Source organism: Somniosus microcephalus, chromosome 12, assembly GCF_052327205.1.
Source record: "Somniosus microcephalus isolate GS21.2 chromosome 12, FLI_Smic_1.0, whole genome shotgun sequence".
Taxonomy (NCBI): domain Eukaryota; kingdom Metazoa; phylum Chordata; class Chondrichthyes; order Squaliformes; family Somniosidae; genus Somniosus; species Somniosus microcephalus.
This window is the reverse complement of record NC_140998.1, coordinates 149,339,656-149,364,292: the sequence shown is the minus strand read 5'-3', so window position 1 is coordinate 149,364,292 and position 24,637 is coordinate 149,339,656. Positions and strand designations below refer to the sequence as shown.

Below are 24,637 nucleotides of genomic sequence, written 5' to 3'. Positions count from 1 at the left end.
AACCTAATGGGCGCAAAGGCATACGGGCTGTTACAAAATTTAATCACTCCAGCCAAACCAAAGGACAAGAATTTTAAAGAAATTGTTGATACCCTGCAGGAGCACTTAAACCCAACACCGCTGCTGATAGCGGAATGATTCAAATTCTTCAAGAGAAATCAACACAAGAATTAAAGTAACGCTGATTACCTAACCGAATTAAGAAAGCTATCAAAGTACTGCCAATTCGGGCCAGGACTAGCAGATTATCTTTGAGACAAATTCGTTTGCGGTCTCTTAAGTGAAGGAACACAAAAAAGGCTGCTTTCTGAAAAAGATTTAACATTGGACAAAGTTTTCAGTATGGCTGTATCATATGAAGCAGCGGCAAGAGGAGCTGCAGAGATACAACAAAAGACACAGAACTTTGGTACCCATGAAATGACACAGGGTTTCGAAAGATGTTATCGCTGCGGCAGATCCACCCATAACCAGAAGGACTGCTGGTTCAAGGACAAAGCATGCAGGCAATGCGGAAAGATTGGACACATTGCACGGGTATGCCGATCTGGACAAAATAAATCCACAGACAGAAAAAAAAAAATCAATAAAGGAAAGTACAGGAAGGTACAAATGATGACGGACAGTAGCTCCGAAGACCAGAAGAGCGATAGCAACTCCGAAAACAAGAGACTAAGCTGTCTCAAATTACATAATGTACTTGCCAAAGATGATTACCAAACCATTTGGGTTAACCTCACGATAGCAGGGTCCCCTGTTAAAATGGAGCTAGATACAGGATCAGCTCTAACCGTAATAAATCGACGGGATTACGAGAGGCTATTTTCGCATATACCTGTACCTCTAAAAGACACATCCATTATCTTAAAAACATATACGGGGCAGAAAGTATATCCCAAAGGAAAAATAAGGGTGCCTGTTGTATACAACGGCAAAGAAATACAAAAGTTGTATTTATACATTCTACAAGATGGTGGTCCACCGTTGTTGGGACGTGAATGGATCAGAAAGATATGTTTAGACTGGCACTCCATTCAGGCACTGATGGTGACCAGTAAGAAAATAAACAATGATGACATCATACCTGAACGATTAAAAGACATCTTGGCCAACGCCAAAGAAGTGTTTCAAGAGAAACTAGGAACCTTGAAAGGCATCACCGCCTCAATAAAAGTGGAAGATGCAGCAATTCCCAAATTTTTTAAGGCAAGACCGGTGCCATACGCAATTCGTCCAGCAGTTGAGGCAGAGCTGGAGAATTTGGAAAAGGCAGGCATATTATCCAAAATAGATTGGAGCGAGTGGGCAACACCCATCGTTCCAGTCATGAAAAAAGCATTAAATAATGATAAATCTGAAGAACAGAGAAAAATTTGCATCTGTGGAGACTTCAAGGTGACTGTAAACCCGGTCCTTCACACAGTACAGTATCCTCTTCCAAGGATAGAAGATATTTTCACCTCACTATCTGGAGGGAAACGTTTCACAAAAATTGACTTGGCACAGGCATATCTACAGATGGAGGTTGAGGAGGCCTCTAAAAAGTGTCTCACGATAAACACACACAAAGGCCTGTACCAGTACAATCGACTGGTTTTTGGAGTAGCATCAGCTCCAGCTATCTGGCAAAGAGCTATGGAGCAAGTCCTCCAAGGGATTCCGGGGACTCAATGCTACCTAGATGACATCCTTGTAACAGGAGAAAACGACAACGAGCACCTTGCCAATTTGGAGCAGGTGCTCACTAGGCTGAAAGAACGGGGCCTATGAGCAAATCGCCCCAAGTATGAATTTTTCCAAAATCAGATATCATATTGTGGCCACATAATTATTAATGAAGGGTTGCATAAGTCACCTGAAAAAATTGAAGCAGTCATAAAAGCCCCAGCACCTGAAAATGTTTCACAATTAAGGTCGTTCCTGGGATTAATAAATTACTATCATAAATTTTTACCGAACTTATCAACTCTTCTACACCCTCTTAATGAACTTCTACAAACAGGAGTGATTTGGAAATGGAACAAAGACTGTAAACGTGCCTTCCATAAATGCAAAGACTTAATCACATCCGAAGAAGTTTTGGCTCATTACAACCCATCACTGCCAATCAGACTGGCGTGCGATGCATCCCCTTATGGCATAGGAGCAGTATTATCCCATAAATTCCCTGATGGCTCAGAACGGCCGATAGCTTTTGCGTCACGCTCATTAAACTCAGCTGAGCGTAACTATGCCCAAATCGACAGGGAAGCACTCAGCCTGGTATGGGGAGTGAAGAAATTCAACCATTACCTACACGGACAAAAATTTACCTTGTTGACTGACCATCAACCCCTCATCTCCATATTCAACCCTAAAAAGGGTGTTCCCATTATGACAGCGCAAAGGCTACAGAGGTGGTCCCTTTTTCTAGGGGCACACCAATACAACATAGAATACAAAGGATCAAAACAGCATGGGAATGCTGACGGTTTATCGCGCCTACCATTGCCAATGGTAGAAGAGGCACCTACAGTAGACCCAGTAGAGATGTTCCACTCTACCATAGTGGAATGTCTACCAGTAACAAATTCTGCCATTGAAAGGGAGACGAGAAATGACCCGACTCTCTCACGGGTCTACGATTTAACAGTGAAGGGATGGCCAGCACATGGCGAAGCACTGTTGCCAGCATTCTCGCAAAGAAGAGAACAGCTGTCAGTGTGCCGAGGAACCTTGATGTGTGGATCCAGAGTGGTAATTCCACCCAAACTCCAGGATAAAGTGCTAAAGGAGCTTTACGAGGGGCATCTGGGTGGAGTGAAAATGAAGAACCTAGCTAGGGCGTTTGTATGGTGGCCAGGTATCGATGGAGACATCGAAGAAATGACCAAGAGCTGCCTAGGATGCCAGAAGGTCCAAAACGCTCCACCACAAGCCCCTCTACATCCATGGGAGTGGCCCTCATCTCCCTGGCAAAGGGTGCACATCGACTTTGCTGGTCCATTTATGGACTCAATGTTCTTAATCGCGGTTGATGCACACTCCAAGTGGCCGGAGGTAATAAAGATGTCCTCCACCACCACGGAAAAAACCATCACAGTATTAAGGACCATATTTGCCAGGAATGGGCTGCCGGAACAGATATGTGCTGATAATGGATCGCAATTTGTGTCCGAAGAATTCAGAAAGTTCTTAAAAAACAATGGGGTTAAGCACTACACGTCCGCCCCATACCATCCCGCCACCAATGGATTGGCTGAAAGGTTTGTCCAGACCTTCAAGAAGGCCATAAAGGCCATGGGTAATGAAGACATAAAACTTCAGCACAAGGTGGATAACTTCGTATTCGCATACAGGAATGCAACACATATGGTTACCAACCAAACTCCCGCCATGATGTTCTGCAATAGAAACCTAAGATGCCGGCTGGATTTGGTCAAGCCCAACATCAGAAGGGACGTGGAGAACCGGCAGTTTCAAGGCATGAATGAAAGGCCAACTAGAACCTTCCAGATAGGTCAACAAGTTTTGGCCCGGGACTACCGTACCGAGAAATGGCAGCCTGGAACTATCTGCACACAACTAGGACCACTGATGTATACCGTGGACATCGGAGAAAGCATAATAAGGCGCCATGCTGACCAAATCATAAAGTCATCCGAAAAGGGACAACCTACACCACTACTCTATACGTCTAACGATGAAGTAGAGATACCCATATCTACCTCCGATCCGGTGATACTGGAACCCGATGAACCCGACACTGGCATTCAAGCCGAATCAGCCTTGCCAGAAGAACCTACGACACCACCAGAAACTACTACACCCCCGAGGCGTTATCTGGACCGAGTCAGGAAGCCTCCTGAGAGACTGACTGAAAATTAATTAACTACAGCAATGTGTATATTATTTTGCTTATAACATGTAATTAATAATTACTTAAAATATGATGTACTGGTTAGCTAAAAGGGGAGGAATTGTAGTGTATGTGCCTTTAAAAGCCCCAGGTGTGCTGTAATGCCGGTAATTGCCACTCGGGCTATATAAGCCTGTATATTGTGTATATCCGTTAGAACCCCCGCCAGACTTTGCTTAGTAAACACCTATGAACCAATTCCTGTCTTCAGTTTCTTTATCAACACACGGACACTACAAAATCCAGGCTGACACTCCAGGAGGTGCCGTCTTTCAGCTGAGACATTAAACTGAGGTCCCATCTGCCCTCTAAGATGGACATCAAAGATTCTATGGCACTATTTTGAAAAGGAGCAGGGGAGTTTTCCCCAGTGTCCTGGGCCAATATTTATCCCGAAAACAACATCATTAAAACAGATTATCTGGTCGTTATCACATTGCTGTTTGTGGGAGCTTGCTGTGCGCAAATTGGCTGCCGCGTTTCCTACATTACAGCAGTGACTCCACTTCAAAGGTGCTTCATTGGCTGTGAAGCACTTTGGGACATCCTGAGACCATAGAAGGCGCTATAGAAATGTGAGTCTTTCTTTTCTGTTCAACTACTGGGGGAATATTGCGGGAAGAAAAACAAAATTCTTGAGACAAATCACTCACCCCACGCCTAGACACCAAGGCCTAGAAATTCGGTATAGCCACGTTTGGGATGCTAGTCCTAGCGATGCGCAAAGGTTAGCGCCAGGCGCAATTTAGCGCCACCTAGCGCGATATTGGGTTGCAGCGCCCCTAAAGGTGATTGCGGCGCTAAATCAGGCGCTGCACGCTACTCTTAAGGGTCTAACCCGGCGGCGCAACCCAATTTCACGGCAGCGGGGCGCAGCTAGGGTGCTGTCAATAATCACTTTCCCTGAGACACAGTGGCGCCAGCCAGCTCTTAAAGGGGCAGGTCAATTGGCATCACCAGACACACTCACTGCCTTGTAGGCCTTCAAAGCAGTGGGAGCCTACCTGTGGCACACCAGCCTAGCAAAGGGTGAGGCAGAGGGTGGAACGACTCACTGATGGGGCATTGGATGCTTTGGTTGGCGCAGTGGAATCAAGGCCAAGGAAGATGGTCGGAATGTGATTTATGTTTTGGACAGTCTCCCGGGTGTGAGAGGCAGTTATGTGTCAGTGTATTCGTTTTGCTTTCTGTTGCCATAGCTTTCTCATGTTTGGAGGAACCACATTTTGTTTAATGAAACACTTTCTTCATTTACAATGGCCATGCCTGCTATTTACATGCATCTTGCCCTTCACAGGCTTGGGGGTATCAGACCGGTTCCATTCCTGTTCTTGGAATGGCAGCAAGCATTCCGTGAGAGGGGCCTAAAAGCTACTTCTGATCAGCCTCTGACACGCAGCCTGAGAAGAGCCGCTCGTGTAGAAGTTCAGGCCAGCAGCCATCTTCTCAGCCACCGACAGAGATGTCCTGCACCTTATCTGAGGCTGCAGATCTGGCTGAAGCAGCTGGCACAGCTCAGTCACCACCTCCTTTCTAAATCGCAGCCTTCTGACACACTGCTCCTCCGGCATGTTCATGTAAGAAAACTGCTGTCAGAAAACCCTGCCAGCGTAAGGTCTGCTGTGGCGACGTCTGTTGGCCCTCCTCCGTCTGGCCATGCCCGCCCCCCTCTCCCAGCGTCTCAGTGCCCTTTCCAGATGATTCAGCAGCAGGACGTTCCCCTCCAATGCAGCCCCCATAATAAGTGCCCACAGGAAGGTTCCCCATTGTCAAGGCTCACCAACAGCAAGGTGATGGTCAGAAGGCTGAAGATCGTCTGCCTGCGCTGGCTCAGTGGTCAAATGGCTCTCAGTGTGCAGCTCAGCAACTCTTTGTAACTCTCGAGGAAGTTGTGCTCCAAAAATGGCTGCCGCTTTTAAACCACACCAGGCCCCTTTAAATAACGCTCCTCCAGCCCGAGAGCGACTGGGAAAGGTCCAGGTAAGCTGTCACTATTAGCGCCAGGCGCTATGGAGGGGGGCACCACTGAATTTCCAGTCCGGGGCGCCCAAAAGGCGTTGCACACTCAAATGACGTCATAATCAGCCTGCGCCCATGAGCGGGCACTAAGATTTAGCACTGGCGCTAAATGCATGCTCAATATTTGGCAAGGCGCTAGGCACCTTGCGCCCGCCCGGTAATTGGCTAGCACCCCACTTCTCGGCCTCTTTAGGCGTTAATCGGTGGCACTAACAACCGAATTTCTCCCCCCAAGTAACTAAAAGTTACCGCGATTTTGACTAATGTTGATTGGCTTCTTAAACAAATGTCTGGCTGGCGGTAGCGTGAAGAAAATGGAAGTAAGCAGGAGAAAAGTGGTGACTGTTGTCATGCCTTTTTATTAGAGCGTAAGAGGGGCTTAAATTGGAGACAGTGGATTAGATGGCAACCTTAGCCGTGACTCCTGAATCACACACAGAAGGCCCCAAGCTTCCTGTTCGCATTGTTTGGAGGGATAACTGCAGTCCTGCTCCAACGTGATTTCCCAGCTTCTTAGAAAGCGTGGATCAAGCTTCACACAAAGGCCTGGGCTTGATCCAGCTGGATTTCTTTTCCAATTACTTTGCTTAGGAATTCTCGGAGTTTGGGACAGGTTTCCTTGCCTTATAGATTCCAACTCTCTTTTATTCATGGGATATGCCCGAGTCTCCCAATGCTTTATAAAAATAATACTCTCTCTCTCTGTCTCTCAAAATTTATTTCCTTATTCTAAGAAACAGGATTAATATGACAGATTTCTAATGAACTGTGAGATGGGCGAGTGAGGCCGGCTTAATGTCAGCCCTTTGCTTTTGTTGTGTTCCGTGAGGTTAATTCATTATTCTGTCATTTAGTCAAAAGGAGCCTCAACAAAAGGTTCTTTCTCTCTCCGCCTGCACCCCCCCCCCCCACCCCGTCTCTCTCCCCCCTCTCGCTCTCGCTCTCTCTGTTAAGAATTTATGCATCTGCATGCAGAGAGTACTCAATAGGCAACCACAAAACACTCCTCTGTTACGAATACTGATTGTACCATTACTGGGCTCCGCATTAATCAATCTTGAAAGCACCAAGGTAAAATGTAGCCTCAGTAGAGAAGGAATTTGCTGCTGAGAATTGGACACCAATAGATGAGGGTCAAATAACTGTACTGAATTCTGTGTGAGGGGTGGGGGGATCTTTATAGTAGCCATTGAGCAAAAACAATAGGCTGAAAAGCTTCATCTACGCCCCCCCCCCACTTCCCCCTCCCATCACCACCAATTAACCCGCCAAACCTTGGCAGTCAGGCTGAGTAAATGTGAGGTGCCCTTGTTTGAGGCTCGGCAAGGTAGTGACAACGTGGAATGAAAGTGGCCTTGGCACCATGCCTGCGTTGCCATGCTGAAGGAGGCTTATGGGAATCATATTGGGGTGGGGGGAGGGGGCGGGCGGGGGAGTGTTGAGGGAGCCTCAGGCTCAATGGGCAACGCTTACTGCTGTGGACTGTTAATTAAGGGTCCCAAGTAGTGAGTTGTAAAAGGCCTTCAGCTCTTTGAATAGTTTCACTCAGGCCAAGGTTCTGTCTCAGTCACGTGGGACTATGAGCAAGAAACTATTCCATGGGAAAGCTGGCGGGAGACCCCTTGGAGAGACGACAGCGAGCCAATACATGTTAAAGGGGTTTTTACCAAGGCATCTTACCAATATAAAGAAGATGTTTGATGAGGAAGTTATGCGCTCAGCTCATGGCCTTTACTCTTTGAGTAAGGAATGCTAGAGGCATAAAGATGAGGTCTTGAGCTGAGCTTTGAAACCTTTTTTCTTCAGGCAATTTTCAAGGTGGCCCAATTAAAGATGGAGCATTGGTTACTTCACAAGGACCCCAAGTACAGAGAATCTGAGATTTCCATCTACTACCAATCTTAGTGGCCTTTGCTGAGGTGGAGGTCTAAAAGGCGTCTGTTACCCAGGCGAACATACACACTGACCGCTGAGGTGGACCTAGCGAGGTCTTTCGCACATTTCTCGCCCTGAACCTTGTCCACTCACCGTCTTGCTGCCTTGGCATATTGAATGTATTGTTTTGGATATTGTGAAAAATGTACAGCTCCAAAAGGCTTTTATTCAAGACCTATGGTATGTGACAAGAAGTAGTTATACTGAAAGTGGAGGGGATACAGAACTTGTAGATGCATCCAACATCCCATCAAGAAATAATCTCAGGTACATAAAAATGAAATTTCCCCTATGATTTTCATCGCCCCACCATTGGCGGCTGTGCCTTCTGTTGCCTGGGCCCTAAGCTCTGGAATCCCCTCCTTAAACCTCTCCGCCACTCTCCTCCTTTAAAATGCTCCTTAAAACCTAGCTCTTTGACCAAGCGTATGGTCACCCGTCCTAATATCTCCTTATGAGGCTCAGTGTAAAATTTTGTTTCAAAACGCTCCTGTGAAGCACCTTGGGCCATTTTGTTACATTAAAGGCGCTATATAAATGTAGTTGTTGATGTTGTTGGAATGGGGCATTAAGGACCTAAGGTGTATCTTCTAAGCAGTTTGCCCTGTCCTCCCAAAAGTATTTCTTTTGAAACTTTTAGTTGGTGCATTTTCTATCATTTATGAGCTTCTTGTAATTTTGCCTTTGTAGCCCAAAATAAATTGATTCCTGGAGAATTATATTTTGAATATGAAAATAAAGTGGTGCGTGAATGTCAATACAACTTTACAGAAAGTAAGAACTTGCATTTATATCGCGCCTTTCACTGCCTCAGGACGTCCCAATTAAGTATTTTTGAAGTGCAGTCACTGTTGTAATGTAGGAAACGCAGCAGGTAATTTGTGCACTGCAAGCTCCCACAAACAGCAATGTGCTAATGACCAGATAATCTGTTTTAGTATTTGAGGGATAAACATTGGCCAGGACACTGGGAATAATGCCCCTGCTCTTCTTTGAAATAGTGCCATGGGATCTCTTACGTCCACCTGAGAGGGCAGACGGGGCCTCAGGGTAATCTCTCATCCGAACGATAGCACCTCCGACAGTGCAGCACTCCCTCAGCACTGTACTGAAGTGTCACTCTGAATTATGCACTCAAGTCTCTGGAGTGGGACTTGAACCCATGGCCTTGTGACATAAAGGCGAGAGTGACACTGAGCCATGGCTGATTCAGTGGAGCATCAAAATTAGCAGAAGAGGCAGATAAAGCATTGGGATTAGGCAGGGAGAGGGAGGTAAAGCATTGGGATTAGGCAGGAAGAGGGAGGTAAAGCATTGGGATTAGGCAGGGAGAGGGAGGTAAAGCATTGGGATTAGGCAGGGAGAAGGAGGTAAAGCATTGGGATTAGGCAGGAAGAGGGAGGTAAAGCATTGGGATTAGGCAGGAAGAGGGAGGTAAAGCATTGGGATTAGGCAGGGAGAGGGAGGTAAAGCATTGGGATTAGGCAGGGAGAGGGAGGTAAAGCATTGGGATTAGGCAGGGAGAGGGAGGTAAAGCATTGGGATTAGGCAGGAAGAGGGCGGTAAAGCATTGGGAAGAGGCAGGTAAAGCATTGGGATTAGGCAGGAAGAGGGAGGTAAAGCATTGGGATTAGGCAGGAAGAGGGAGGTAAAGCATTGGGATTAGGCAGGAAGAGGCAGGTAAAGCATTGGGATTAGGCAGGAAGAGGGAGGGAGAGCATTGGGATTAGGCAGGAAGAGGGAGGGAGAGCATTGGGATTAGGCAGGAAGAGGCAGGTAAAGCATTGGGATTGGACAGGAAGAGGGAGGTAAAGCATTGGGATTATGCAGGAAGAGGGAGGTAAAGCATTGGGATTAGGCAGGAAGAGGGAGGTAAAGCATTGGGATTAGGCAGGAAGAGGGAGGTAAAGCATTGGGATTAGGCAGGAAGAGGGAGGTAAAGCATTGGGATTATGCAGGAAGAGGGAGGTAAAGCATTGGGATTAGGCAGGAAGAGGGAGGTAAAGCATTGGGATTAGGCAGGAAGAGGGAGGTAAAGCATTGGGATTAGGCAGGAAGAGGGAGGGAGAGCATTGGGATTAGACAGGAAGAGGGAGGTAAAGCATTGGGATTAGGCAGGAAGAGGGAGGTAAAGCATTGGGATTAGGCAGGAAGAGGGAGGTAAAGCATTGGGATTAGGCAGGAAGAGGGAGGTAAAGCATTGGGATTAGGCAGGAAGAGGGAGGTAAAGCATTGGGATTAGGCAGGAAGAGGGAGGGAGAGCATTGGGATTAGGCAGGAAGAGGCAGGTAAAGCATTGGGATTAGGCAGGAAGAGGCAGATAAAGCATTGGGATTAGGCAGGAAGAGGGAGGTAAAGCATTGGGATTAGGCAGGAAGAGGGAGGGAGAGCATTGGGATTAAGCAGGAAGAGGCAGGTAAAGCATTGGGATTAGGTAGGAAGAGGGAGGGAGAGCATTGGGATTAGGCAGGAAGAGGGAGGTAAAGCATTGAAATTAGGCAGGAAGAGGGAGGGAGAGCATTGGGATTAGGCAGGAAGAGGGAGGTAAAACATTGGGATTAGGCAGAAAGAGAGAGGGAGAGCATTGGGAATGAGGGAGGTGGAGCATTGGGAATGAGAGAGGAAGAGGGAGGTGGCGCATTGGGAATGAGGGAAGAAGAGGGAGGTGGAGCATTGGGAATGAGGGAGGAAGAGGGAGGTGGAGCATTGGGAATGAGGGAGAAAGACAAAGGTAGCGCATTGGGAATGAGGCAGGAAGAGGGAGGTACAGCATTGGGAATGAGGCAGGCAAGCAGTTTGAGAGAGACATTGAGAGTTGAGTGTGTAGGAAAGGAGCGGCAAATACAGTACACCTCAAGTTCCCTTGCTCAAAGTCACATCCGAGTCAGCACTTGTCAGCACAGGCAATACAGCGGTAATGTGACAAGTGGCATCATCCAATCCCCATGACAGATCCCTTCCAACTGGGCTTGGACTTGAGCCCTGATTCTCGAATTGAATGAACACCATTCTAACAGATGACATCATTCCAGCTCTTCTGTTAGGCTCAGGGCCGACTGTCCGTTAACCTAAGAACATAAACCATTTCTGTCGTAGCGCACGGCCCTCCATATTCTTCACTAAATGTCACCGAGGACCTGTGGGTCAGAGGGTTTGGGACCTGCCCCATAAGTCTTACATCATTGTCCGATTCCCTTTCAGTGGTGGGCTTCGCGAGTCGTCTCACCGAGGGATCCGCAGCAGCCGGGCAGACGCATCTTCATGCACCGAACCAGTTGGAAACAGATCTACCACAAGGGATTGCTGCTGATGGTGAGTGATGGCAGAACCAGTGGGGGAGGGGGGTGTGGGGGAGGGGGACAAGTGACAGGTTTGGTGTAGCCTCTTTGATGGTAACAAAGCAGTACTGTGAGAAACGTCATTGGGGGGATCTACATTCAATGATTGAGGTAACACAGCCTCGCTGCTTCCATTTCATAACAGCAATCAGCAGTGTATAAACTCAACCATGGGCAACTGGTTGGTGCGGCGGGTTAAACAGAGCCCTTTCATTTCTGCGACCCACATTCAAATCCAACCCAAGCTGATGTGATGAAAGTCTCCTGTTTCAGCTGGCTGTAAGGTTTCTATGTGAAATGGACAGCAGGGTTATTGAGCGCGCCACACATCTGGGTTGCGACTGTCTCAAACTTTTTTTGCATAACACCCTTATCTCTTTTAGATCAGAAGGTTGCAGAGTGCCCAGGAGGAAGGTGAGATACTGTTCTTGAAGTGTGCATTAAGTTTGGTTGAAATAATGCAAGAAATCAAAGGTCAGAGTGAGAATTAGAAGTTGGGGTGGGGGTGGAGAGGATAAACTGGCAAGCCACAGGGAGGTCAGAATCGTGCTGGACAAGGTAAGACAAACAGTACAGATTAAAAAGAACTGCAAACGCTAAAAATCAGAAATAACAACAGAAAATGCTGTTGATCCACAGTTGGTCTGAAAGCATCTGAAGGAAGGAGATGAACCAGGCCCCACTTGTCCCTGTCTCCTCTCGCTGGCTCCTCTTGGATGGGACCTTCCTCAAATTTGGAAAGCCAGTGCCTTTAAAGGAGTTTCTTTTTTGTTTTTTCTTTGTCGCCTCTCTCCAAGGTTATCTTTCCTTCCAGCTATCTCACACTCTGTTTCTCTTCCTGTATCTCTTTCCATTTACCTCCCTCTCTTGCTCTCTCTGTCCTTCTCTATCTATATCTTTGTCCATCATTATCTCTGTTCTGTATCCCTCTGCCTTCTCTCTCTCTCTCTCTCTGCCTCCATTTTTCTCTACCTCTCTGTCTCTCTCTTTGTCTCTGTTTCTCCCTCTGCCTCCATATCTCTCTCTCTCTCTCTCTGCTTCTCTCTCTCTGTCTCTGTTTCTGTCTCTCTCTCTCTGACTCTTCCCACCCACCTCACATTCCAATTTCAGGAATATTGCAGGAGTGGACATTTTCTAGTTTGGCAGGGGTGTTCTATATCAGCAAACACTACCTTTAGAGGCAGCCGACACTTTATTATTTTAGGGTGGAAGCAGGTTAAATTCTAAAGCATAAAAGTGCTGTGCGCTGAGAGGACAGTGGATTGCTGGAAAGGTATGCAAAAGTGCAATGGCCTCAGGACTAATGCCTGCCTTAAGTATCTTGTTCCATTTCATTCCATAATACTGTAGAACCCCAGTGATCACAGTGTGAACTTCGAACAAGCTGTGGCCATCTTGAACCAATGGAATAGTAAAGCCTGCAGCAACATTACACAAGATGTTGTTATGTTGAACTCACCAGCAAGGACTTGCTGCGTCTTCAGATAATACTCATGAGTAAGGCTTTTACAAACCTTCCTTGGAAAGCTACTTTAACATAACATGACTCCGCTAATTATTTATTCCAGCGAGTGCCAACAGCAATATTGAAAGAGCTTTGTGATGCTCTTCATTACTTCATTGTAAATACAGTAAATGAATCAGTAAGGCAGCTCAGAGAGCAGACTTTAAGCAGCGTAGGTCTCAGAGTCACTGTGAGCATCATTGTAATTATAAGAAAGCTCCATTAATATTAGGATAGGAGCCATCACAAGCCTATATTAATAAATAGATTCCATTACTAACATTGCGACCATCCCCACACTCTGTGTTAATAAATAGGTTCCATTACTAACATTGCGACCATCCCCACACTCTGTGTTAATAAATAGATTCCATTACTAAGGGTGTGACCATCCCCACACTCTATATTAATAAATCAATTGCATTACTATCTGCAGGTTCTTTCTGGATGGATCTATCCTTGGCCCCCTCTTATTTCTCATCTACTTGCTGCCCCTTGTCAACATCATCTGAAAACACAGCGTCCTAAGCTCTGGAATTCCCTGCCTAAACCTCTCCGCCTCTCTACCACTCTTTCCTCCTTTAAGACGCTTCTTAAAACCTACCTCTTTGACCAAGCATTTAGTCATCTCCCCTAATATCTCCTTATGTGGCTTGGTGTCGAATTTTGTCTGATAATGCTCCTGTGAAGCGCCTTGGGCCGTTTTACTACGTTAAAAGTGCTGTATAAAGGCAAGTTGTTGTTATTTTTGATAAGCTATGACCTTCTTCAATCATAGCCATCATTGGTCTTACAAACCCCTTTATCAACTTTCTGAACAGGCTGAGGCTCTTTGGGATGAATGGCTCGTTTCTGTGCTGTAAATTCTATATAATTCTATGTAAGATCAGTGAACTCAGCACAGATTGAACCAGGAACCCCAAAGTCCATATGGCTCAGTACCACAGCACCTGGGCAGCTCCATTTGCAACCCTGTGGGTATGCTACCCATTGCCCGTACTGTTAAAGCAACGCTCATTCAGCATTTTTTTTGCGAGGCTTAACACCCCTAATTTGTAACGAAGATACAAATCAGCCACGATCTAATTGAATGATGGAACAGGATTGATGGGATGAATGGCCTGCTCCTCTGCCTGTGTTCCCACGGTAACACACTTTTGATATGTAGAGGGCTCAGCATATTGCGTTGTGGTCATCGATCCCACGCATCACCATTGTTGGCAGCCACGCGTTGGTACTCTGTCACGCCGCCACCACCATGGGTCTATTATGCTGCCTAATATTCTGTACTAATCTGCCTTTGTTGCCCGCACAGAGACTGAAGCAGTGACATTGGGGGATGACTCATTGCATCAACTTGAGGAGCTGCCATTTCTCTACCCTATCCCAGAAATTGCCCCATCAGGTAATGGCATTGAAAAAAACATTGCATAATTAGTTTACCTGTCACGTATTATATGGTACATATTGTGTAGAGCATGTACCAGGTCCATATGACATATTATAATTTTTACCTACCTTATTAGTTTAAAACTTGAGCGCATTCAAAACTCTGCTGCCTGTATCCTGACTCACACCAAGTCCTGTTCACCCATCACCCCTGCGCTCGCTGACCTACATTGGCTCCCGGTGCTCCAACACATCAAATTTATAATTCTCACCCTCCTATTCAAATCCTTCACCCCCGCCCCCACTATCTCTGTAATCTCCTCCAGCCCTATAACCCCCGAGATCTTGGCACGCCTCCAATTTTGGCCTCTTGTGAATCCCCCACTTCCATCACCCCATCATTGGTGGCAGTGCCTTCAGCTGTCTAGGCGCTAAGCTCTGGAATTCTCTCCCTAAACCCCACCACCTCTCTACCCCGCGCTTCTCCTTTAAGACCCTCCTTAAAACCAACTCTTTGACCAAGCTTTTGGTCATCTGTCCTAATGTGGCTCAGTGTCAATTTCTTTGTCTGATTAAACACTCCTGTGAAGCACCTTGGGATTTTTACTGCGGTTAAAGGTGCTATATAAATGCAAGTAGTTGTTATTATAATGTATTTGGTTTATTTTCCCACTGGTGTCAGGATAAAGTTACAGCAAGACAAGCTTATATAGGAGGTTTCCATCATAAATGTGAAGAGAGGAATATATATAATGTAAACACAGAAAATGCTGGAGAAACTCAGCAGGTCAGGCAGCATCTGTGAAGAGAGAAACAGAGTTAACGTTTCAGGTCGATGACCTTTCGTCAGAACTGGAAATAAAGCAGGAAATGGAACTGGTTTTTAAGCGAGTGTAGGAGCTGGGAAAGGGGGGCGGGGATGAAAGAACACAAGGGAAGGTCTATGATAGGATAGAAGGCGGAAGAGGTTAAGAGACATTAATGTGGCGTACCGATCACAGAAAGGACACAATCCGCTTTCCGGTCCGTAGACTATAAATCAGGCGTCATGCCTTTAAGAAGGATCACATCTTTAAGAAACTCGATCTGCAACATAGTTAAACCCAGAGCGGGGGAGGAGCAGTCAAAGCTGTGCACTGATAAAAGGCAGTCGTACTTTGTGTAGTCTCTGATTCCATTTTGTGTTCAGCATGCAGCCTCAACAATTAAACCTTTTCTGTTGAACCTCTCCGAGTTCAGTATTTTTTGCTAGGAGTACGTAGGCTCCTACATTGGTGACCCTGACGCTCAGGACAACTCCTAAGCGTAACCATGGCTGACACAAACGCAGTTTCTGTGAAGCTGCCGGAGTTCTGGGAGAACCTGGCCACCGCCTGGTTCCTTCAAGCCGAATCGCAATTCCGACTCCGCGGCATCACCGCCGACGCAACGATGTACAACTACCTCCTCGCCTCCCTGGGCAGCTCCACAATCATGAAAGTCTGGACAACACTACAAAACCCTCCGGAGGAAGGCAAGCACGCACATCTCAAGGCCGCGCTCATTAAAAAATGCACAGCCTCCCAATTCTTGCGCAACTGCCACCTCCTCGACCTCCCGGGCCTCGGTGACTCCACGCCGTCAGACTTGCTCTCACACATGCTTGCTCTGACCGATGAGAAACCGCCCGGCTCCCTCTTCCGCACACTCTTTATCCGCCAACTACCTCCCAGCATCCGCCCGGCGATTGTGGCGTCCAGCCTCACGGACCTCGAGGCCCTGGCCGACGAAGCCGATAAGCTCCTGTCCGCCAGCTCCAACCACGCCATCACCCCCGACCTGGCCTCCGCAGCGTCGACACGCGCTCCACCCTCTATCGCGCGGCCACACAGCTCGGCCACGAGGCCCCCACGTCCCCCAAGCCCTCCGACCCAGGGCTACTGCTACTTCCATACCCGGTTCGGCGCACGGGCACGCCGCTGCAGCCATCCCTGCACGTTTCCAACCGCCCCCACACCGGCCTACACGATGGCCGTGGGGCAAGCAGGCGCGCTGCTGTACATTACGGACAGCGCCTCCGGACGCCGTTTCCTATGCGACACGGGCGCGCAGCGCAGCATCATCCCCGCGTCCGCCCTCGAGATCCAGCGAGGCGGCCGCAGCCCTGCGCTGGCTGCCGCCAACGGCACCGGCATCCAGATGTACGGCACCCGCACCGTCACCATCGACCTCGCAGGCCGCCGCTACCACTGGGAGTTTATCACCGCCAAGGTGCTCTCCCCGCTCCTCGGTGCAGATTTCCTGTGCGCCCACGGCCTGTTGGTCGACAGGCCTCGGCGCCGCCTCGTGGACATGAACACCATGTCACCTATCCCGGGTGCCATGGCCCCCCCCCCCAACCCGCCGAAATGGCGTGGCAGCGCCGCGCCCGCTCAACGGACGACTACTCAGCACTCCTGGCTGAGTTCCCAGCCCTCACCAACCCGACCTTCTCCGCGAAGGTTGCAAAGCACGGGGTAGAACACTTCATCCCCACCACAGGCCCACCAGTGTATGCCCACGCCCGCAGGCTGGACCCGGCCAAGCTGGGGATCGTGCGGGCCGAGTTCACCACAGTGGAACAGCTCGGCATCATCCGCCACTCCAACAGCCCCTGGGCCTCCCCACTCCACATCGTCACCAAACCCGACGGGGGATGGCGCCCCTGCGGGGACTACCGGCGCCTAAACGACGCCACCACGCCGGATCGGTACCCCATACCGCACATTCAAGACTTCTCGGCTAGACTGGCCGGCCGCTCAGTCTTCTCCAAAGTCGACCTGGTGCGCAGTTACCATCAGGTGCCAGTCCACCCCACGGACGTTCCCAAGACGGCCATAATCACCCCTTTTGGGCTATTTGAGTTCCTCCGAATGCCCTTCGGCCTCAAAAACGCGGCCCAGGCCTTCCAGCGGCTCATGGACTCGGTCCTCCGGGACCTGAAGTTCCTCTTTGTCTACCTGGATGACAACCTGGTAGCTAGTTCCTCCAAGCAGGAACACATCGAGCACCTCCGCACCCTATTCCAGCGGCTCAGTGAGCACGGGCTCATCATCAGCCCAGCCAAATGCCAATTCGGCCTCAGCAGGATCGAATTCCTCAGCCACCACATCACGCAGGATGGAGCCATTCCCCTGCCCGCCAAGGAGCAAGCCATCCAGCAGTTCCCCCGGCCTACCACCATCAAAGGCCTCCAGGAGTTCTTGGGGATGATCAACTTTTACAACCGCTTCATTCCCGGAGCGGCCTCCCTCATGCAGCCCCGATACGAAGCCCTCCGGGGTAAGAAAGACAGAATGGCGATCGAGTGGTCGGCGGACATGTTGACCGCTTTCGACTTGACCAAAAAGGCACTCGCCGACGCCACCATGCTCGCTCACCCACAGCCCAACGCCAGGGTGGCCCTCACCACGGACGCCTCCGACCACGCGGTCGGCGCCGTGTACGAACAGTGGGTCGATGGGGCCTGGCAACCGCTGGCCTTTTTCAGCCGCCAACTGCGCCCCCCGGAGGCCAAATACAGCGCCTTTGACCGCGAGCTCCTCGCACTGTACCTGGCAGTCCGCCATTTTAGATTTCTTCTGGAGGGCCGCCCCTTCACCGCGTTTGTCGACCACAAACCCCTGACATTCGCGATGGCAAAATCTGCAGACCCATGGTCAGCCAGGCAACAACGCCAGCTCGCTGCGGTGTCTGAATTCACCACGGACATCCGGCACGTCTCCAGTTGAGACAACGTGGTGGCCGACTGCCTATCCCGCCCCACCGTCCACGGCGCCCACCTGGCAGTGAACTATGCTCAACTGGCAGCGGAGCAACGCAGCGACCCCGATCTGCTCTCCACGCCCACAACCCTCCCAGGGCTGCGACTGACCGATGTCGCCTGCAGCCCGTCCGCCGTCACAGTCAAGTGCGACACCTCCTTGGCGCAACCCCACCCCGTAGTCCCGGCGTCCTGGCGAAAACGGGTGTTCGACATCATCCACGGCCTCTCACACCCCGGCACCCGCGCGTCCATTAGACTGGTAGCCAACCGATTTGTCTGGCGCAGCCTGCGCAAAGATATGCGCGTCTGGTCCAGATCCTGCATAGCTTGCCAGCGTGCCAAAATCCACCAGCACGTCAAAGCCCCACTCGAGGAGTTCACCGTGCCAGAAAGAAGGTTCGACCACGTCCACATCGACCTCGTCGGCCCCCTGCCGCCATCACAAGGTCACACGCACCTGCTGACAATTGTGGACCGTACCACCCGCTGGCCCGAGGCCATTCCACTGACGTCCACCGCCACCGCCGACATCGCGAGGGCGTTCATCGGTACCTGGGTTGCTCGGTTCGGCGTCCCCTCCGACATGACGTCAGATAGAGGCCCGCAGTTCACCTCTGATCTGTGGGCCGCCATCGCCCGAAACCTCAGGGTGGCTGTTCACCGCACCACGGCTTACCACCCCCAAGCCAACGGGCTGTGCGAGCGATTCCACTGGTCCATGAAGGCGTCCCTCCGTGCCAGCCTCGAGGACGAGGCTTGGATCGACCGCCTCCCGTGGGTGCTACTCAGCCTACGCTCCGCGGTCAAGGAAGACCTGCAAGCCTCGGTGGCGGAACTCATGTACGGCCAGCCGCTGCGCGTACCCGGAGAGTTCCTGCCCACCGCCACGACCCCCTGGTCGGCTGACCAGCAACGCCGCGCTTTCGCCAACCGAGCACAACAGTTCGCTCCGGTACCCACCGGCCAGCACGGCGAACCAGCAACCCGCGTACCACCTAGCCTGCACATGGCCAAATTTGTTTTCGTGCGCCATGACGCCCACCGAGGACCTCTACGGCCCCCATATGACGGACCCTACAAGGTACTCCAGACGGGGAACAAGTTCTTCCTCCTCGAAGTGGGCGGCAGAACTGACAAGGTGTCGGTCGACCGGCTCAAGCTGGCGCACCTAGAGCCTGACGAACCCGTTCAAGTGGGCCAACCCCCACCGCGGGGCAGACCGCCTAAGAGCCCGACGCGTCCGACCACCCCGCTCCAGACACCAACCGCCAAGAGCCGTTCCGGCCGTGCCATCAAGCCGCCACGCCGGTTCATACACTCCCTATTAGCGGATTCTGGGGGTAGCTGTGTGGCGTACCGATCACAGAAAGGACACAATCCGCTTTCCGGTCCGTAGACTATAAATCAGGCGTCATGCCTTTAAGAAGGATCACACCTTTAAGAAACTCGATCTGCAACATAGTTAAGCCCAGAGCGGGGGAGGAGCAGTCGAAGCTGTGCACTGATAAAAGGCAGTCATACTTTGTGTAGTCTCTGACTCCATTTTGTGTTCAGCATGCAGCCTCAACAATTAAACCTTTTCTGTTGAACCTCTCCGAGTTCAGTATTTTTTGCTAGGAGTACGTAGACTCCTACATTAAGAGATATTCAAGGCAAAAGGAGATGGTAATGGGACAGGTTAAGAAACAAAGGATGGCTCCAGATGAAGTGTAAATTGCACTGGCAGAATGAAAGACAGCTGCCATGTGGGAGAGAAGAAACAAAGACAGAGAAAGAGTGTGGATAAAAAAAATATATATATATGATAGGGGCCGAGGTTATGATCTGAAATTGTTGAACTCTATGTTGAGTCCAGAAGGCTGTAAAGTGCCTTATCGAAAGATGAGGTGCTGTTCCTCGAGCTTCCGCTGAGCTTCAGTGGAACAATGCAAGAGGCCGAGGACGGTGAGGTCTGAGTGGGAGTGGAGCGGCGAATTAAAGTGACAGGCGACCGGAAGCTCCTTACGGACTGAATGGAGGTGTTCCACAAAGCGGTCACCCAATCTGCGTTTGGTCTCCCCAATGTAGAGACCATATCGTGAGCAGCGAATACAGTATACTAGATTGTAAGAAGTATAAGTAAATCACTGTTTCACCTGGAAGGGGTGTTTGGGGCCCTGGACAGTGGGAAGGGGGGAGGTATAAGGGCATGTGTTTCTTCTCCTGCACTTGCACGGGAAGGTGCCGGGCGAAGCGGAAGGGGTGTTGGGCGTGATAGAGAAGTGGACTAGGGTGTCGCGGAGGGAGCGATCCCTACGGAATGCTGAAAGGGGAGGTGAGGGGAAGATGCGTTTGGTGGTGGGATCACGCTGGAGTTGGCAGAAATGGCGGAGGATGATCCGTTGAATGTGGAGGCTGGTGGGGTGAAAGGTGAGGACAAGGGGAACTCTATCGTGGCTCTGGGAGGGAGGGGCAGGGGTGAGGGCGGAAGTGCGGGAGATAGAACGGACACGGTCGAGGGCCGTGTCAACCACAGTAGAGGGAAATCCTCGGTTGAGGAAAAAGGAAGACATGTCAGAAGCACTGGTATGGAAGGTGGCATCGTCAGAGCAGATGCGCCGGAGATGGAGAAACTGGGAGAATGGAATAGAGTCCTTACAGGAGGCGGGGTGGGAGGAAGTGTAGTCCAGGTAGCTGTGGGAGTCAGTGGGCTTGTAGTGAATGTTTGTCAATAACCTATCCCCAGAGATGGAGACAGAGCAGTCGAGAAAGGGAAGGGAAGAGTCAGAGATGGACCATGTGAAGGTGAGGGAAGGGTGGAAATTGGAAGCAAAGTGAAAGAAATTATCTAGTTCAGGACGAGAGCGGGAAACGGCACCGATAAAGTCATCAATGTACCGGAAAAAGAGGTGAGGGAGGGGACCTGAGTAGGACTGGAACAAAGAGTGTTCCACATATCCCACGAAAAGGCAGGCATAGCTAGGACCCATGCGGGTTCCCATAGCAACACCTTTGATTTGGAGGAAGTGAGTGAAGTCAAAGGAGAAGTTGTTCAATGTGAGAACAAGTTCAGCTAGGCGGAGGAGGGTGGTGGTGGATGGGGACTGGTTGGGCCTCTGTTCAAGGAAGAAGCAGAGTGCCCTCAGGCCATCCTGGTGGGGGATGGAGGTCACAGAATCACAGAAACCCCACTTTGCAGATAGAGGCCATTTCGGCCCATCGAGCCTGCACCGACACATATCCCACCCGATCCCCGTAACCCCTACACCAACACATATCCCACCCTATCCCCGTAACCCCACGTATTTAATCCCCCTAACACTAAGGGTCAATTTATCATAGCCAATCAACCTAACCCGCACATCTTTGGACTGTGGGAGGAAACCGGAGCACCCTTTGGAAACCCACACAAACACGGGGAGAATGTGCAAACTCCACACAGACAGTCACCCGAGGCCGGATTCGAACCCGGGTCCCTGGCGCTGTGAGGCAACAGGGATTGGACATCCATAGTGAAAAGAAGGCGGTTGGGGCCAGGAAACTGGAAACTGTTAAAGTGGCGGAGGGCATCGGAAGAGTCGCGGATGTAAGTGGGTAGAGATTGGACAAGGGGAGAAAAAATAGAGTTGAGATAGGAAGAGATAAGTTCTGTGGGGCAAGAACAGGCTGAAACGATGGGTCTACCCCCAGTCTCTCTCTTCTCCCCCCAGTCTCTCTCTCTCTCTTCCAACAACAACATGCCCTCAGAAAACCCTCAGCACCGCCGGGCACTCCAGCTAGTCTATATATATAAAAGAGCTCTTCTGTCTGTCCTTCTGTCTGTCTGTATGTCCTCTATACACTCAAAAGTTATAGAGCGTACCTACACATGTGTTATATCAAAAGAAAGCTTATGATTCTGGAATGGTCACAAGCATATTTACTTTTTGGTCAGACAAAAATTGTTCAGACGGTATCCAAAAAACATTCACAATTCCGTTCATTAGCATTGAGTGACGTGAAGGTTGACCAATCGTACAGTCGAAGCAACACGACGGTGTTGACCAATCGCTGCATCACGGGGGCGGGTTCATTGCGTGTGCAGGCGGACCATCCTAGAGTTGAGTGATGTGATGATTGACCAATCCTACAGTTCAGTGACCTGATGGTTGATCAATCGGGTACGTGTGTGGGCGGGGCCTAATCCTTCTGAGCTGAGGTGAGTGGCCGCCATCTTGATTCCTAACTCTTCATTTCTTTTTCCCACTTCCTGCGTGTTTATTTTCAAATCTACATTTCCAGCAAAAAAAAAGTTGCTTTTAAACACAATTAAATTGTTTTTTAAAAAAGTTAATTAATTTGTAAATATTTTCTCTAACCTCATTAATTTTCCCACCTTTCACCGTTTTTTTGCAGGCCTCGAAGCCTCGGCCTCTGTTCCCCAGCCACGCCTGAGCTAGGCACCTCCCGTCCCCGCTCAACAAGCGGCCCGCGATCACCGCCATCTTTCTAAAGGCTGGCCGGGCGGGGTCTGAGCCAAACGTAGCCACCGCCGCCATCTTTCTAAAGGCTGGTGGGGCGGCACGGAGCTCCGCGGAGCCATCGCCGACTCTGGGCTCGGGTGCCTTGTGGGCCGGGCGGGTCTGAGCCGAGCGTAGCCACCGCCGCCATCTTTCTAAAGGCTGGTGGGGCGGCACGGAGCTCCGCGGAGCCACCGCCAGCGCTGGGCTCGGGTGCTTTGTGGCCTGCGGTCCCGAACGTCGGCTGCAGAGCTCGGGCTGACCGGGGCGCTGCACTCAGCTGGGCCATGTCAGTGCGGGTGCCCGAGGCCCCGGGGCCTAGCCTTCTCCAACCACCGCCGGCAGCACAACTCTCAACACTGGCAGAGGGGAGAGGGCCTGCTGGCTCCCCCCCCTCCCTTTCTCCACCCCACTTTTCCCCTCCCCCCCTTCTTCTCCCCCTTCCCCCCATCCCCTCCCCCCCCCCTCCTTCCCCCACCCTTCCCCCCCCACACCCCCTTCCCCACCCCCCCTTCCCCCTCACACACCCCCTTCCCTCCCCCTTCCCCCCACTCCCCTCCCCTCCCCCTCCCCCCTTCTTCCCCCCCTCCCCCCCTTTCCCCCACCCCTTTCCCCCCACCCCCTTTCCCCTTTCTCTCCTTCCCTCTCTCTCCTCCTTCCCTCTGTCTCTGTCTCTCTCTCCCTCTCTCTCTCTGTCTCTCTCTCCCTCTCTCTCTCTCCCTCTCTCTCTCTCTCTTCCCCCCAGTCTCTCGCTCTCGCTCCCCCCAGTCTCTCTCTCTCTCTCCCCCCAGTCTCTCTCTCTCTCTCTCTCTTCCCCCCAGTCGCTCTCTCTTCCCCCCAGTCGCTCTCTCTCTTCCCCCCTGTCGCTCTCTCTCTTCCCCCCAGTCGCTCTCTCTCTTCCCCCCAGTCGCTCCCTCTCTTCCCCCCAGTCGCTCCCTCTCTTCCCCCCAGTCGCTCCCTCTCTTCCCCCCAGTAGCTCCCTCTCTTCCCCCCAGTCGCTCTCTCTCTTCCCCCCAGTCGCTCTCTCTCTTCCCCCCAGTCGCTCTCTCTCTTCCCCCCAGTCGCTCTCTCTCTTCCCCCCAGTCGCTCTCTCTCTTCCCCCCAGTCGCTCTCTCTCTTCCCCCCAGTCGCTCTCTCTCTTCCCCCCAGTCGCTCTCTCCAGTCTCTCTCTCCCCCCAGTCGCTCTCGCTCTCTCTCTTCCCCCCAGTCGCTCTCTCTCTCTCTCTTCCAACAACAACATGCCCTCAAAAATCCCTCGGCACCACCGGGCACTTCAGCTAGTCTATCTATATCTATATATCTTATATATATAAACGGATACTTCTTTCTGTCTGTCTGTCTGTCTATCTGTCTGTCTATCTGTCTGTCCTCACGTGTGCGTCTGTCCGGCTATGCGCTCGAAAGTTATAGAGCGTACCTATGCGTGCGTTACGTCGAAAGAAAGCTTACGCTTCCGAAACGGTCGTAAGCGTATTTACGTTTCGGACGGACGAAAATCGCGCCCCGCGGTATCCGAAAAACATTCAACATTCCGCTCATTATCCACTCATTACCATAGAGTGACATTGAGGTCGACCAATTGTACGGTCAAGCGACCTGACGGTCAACCAATCGTACGGTCGAGCAACCCGATGGTCGACCAATCAATGCGTGGCGAGGGCGGGTTCGTCGCATGTGCGGCCAGGCCCTCCTAGAGTCGAGTGACAGGACCATTGACCAATCCTACGCTTCGGTGACATGACGATCGACCAATCAGTGTGTGTGTGGGCGGGCCTTATCGTTCTGAACCGAGGTGAGTGGCCGCCATCTTGATTCTTCACGATTTTTTTTCAACACTTTCTGTGTGTTAGGGAACTAAGGTAAATATTTGAATTATGTGTTAGGGAATTAAATAACAATTTATTTGAGTTTTAAATTGTCTTTAGCAACAGTAGGATATTAAGTGATCCCCTGCCCTTCGCCCGGATGCTCGCCTACTTTGACGGCCGTTTTGAGCGGCTGTGCCGGCGCCGGGTGCGGCCTAGCAGCCCGGGAAGCCTGGGCCTTGAGTTGCGGGCCGTGCCAGGAGCTGCCGCGCACAAAACCTCCCCGCGGCGTCAACAGCCCCGCCCCAGAGCCGGACCCATAGCCACCAGGTCACCGGCCGTTGCGGGCCGTGCCAGGAGCTGCCGCGCACAAAACTCCCCCGCGGCGTCAACAGCCCCGCCCAGCGCCGCGGCGGGCCGTGCCGGGAGCTGCCGCGGACAAAACCTCCCCGCGGCCGCCGGCGCCGCCTAGCAGCCTGGGAAGCCT

General features: G+C 50.9%; 1 protein-coding gene across 2 annotated transcripts in view; it reads left to right on the top strand.

The window, feature by feature from the left end:
• Nucleotides 1-24,637, top strand: part of ltk (leukocyte receptor tyrosine kinase) — a 372,023-nt gene that overhangs the window by 209,858 nt on the left and 137,528 nt on the right. The window contains exons 2-3 of one of the 2 annotated variants that reach the window (XM_086003656.1): nt 11,054-11,164; nt 14,010-14,099. In XM_086003656.1, the coding sequence (XP_085859782.1) occupies nt 11,054-11,164; nt 14,010-14,099 (201 nt within the window). The remainder of the gene's footprint in view (nt 1-11,053; nt 11,165-14,009; nt 14,100-24,637) is intronic. The other variant, XM_086003657.1, reaches the window with a different exon arrangement.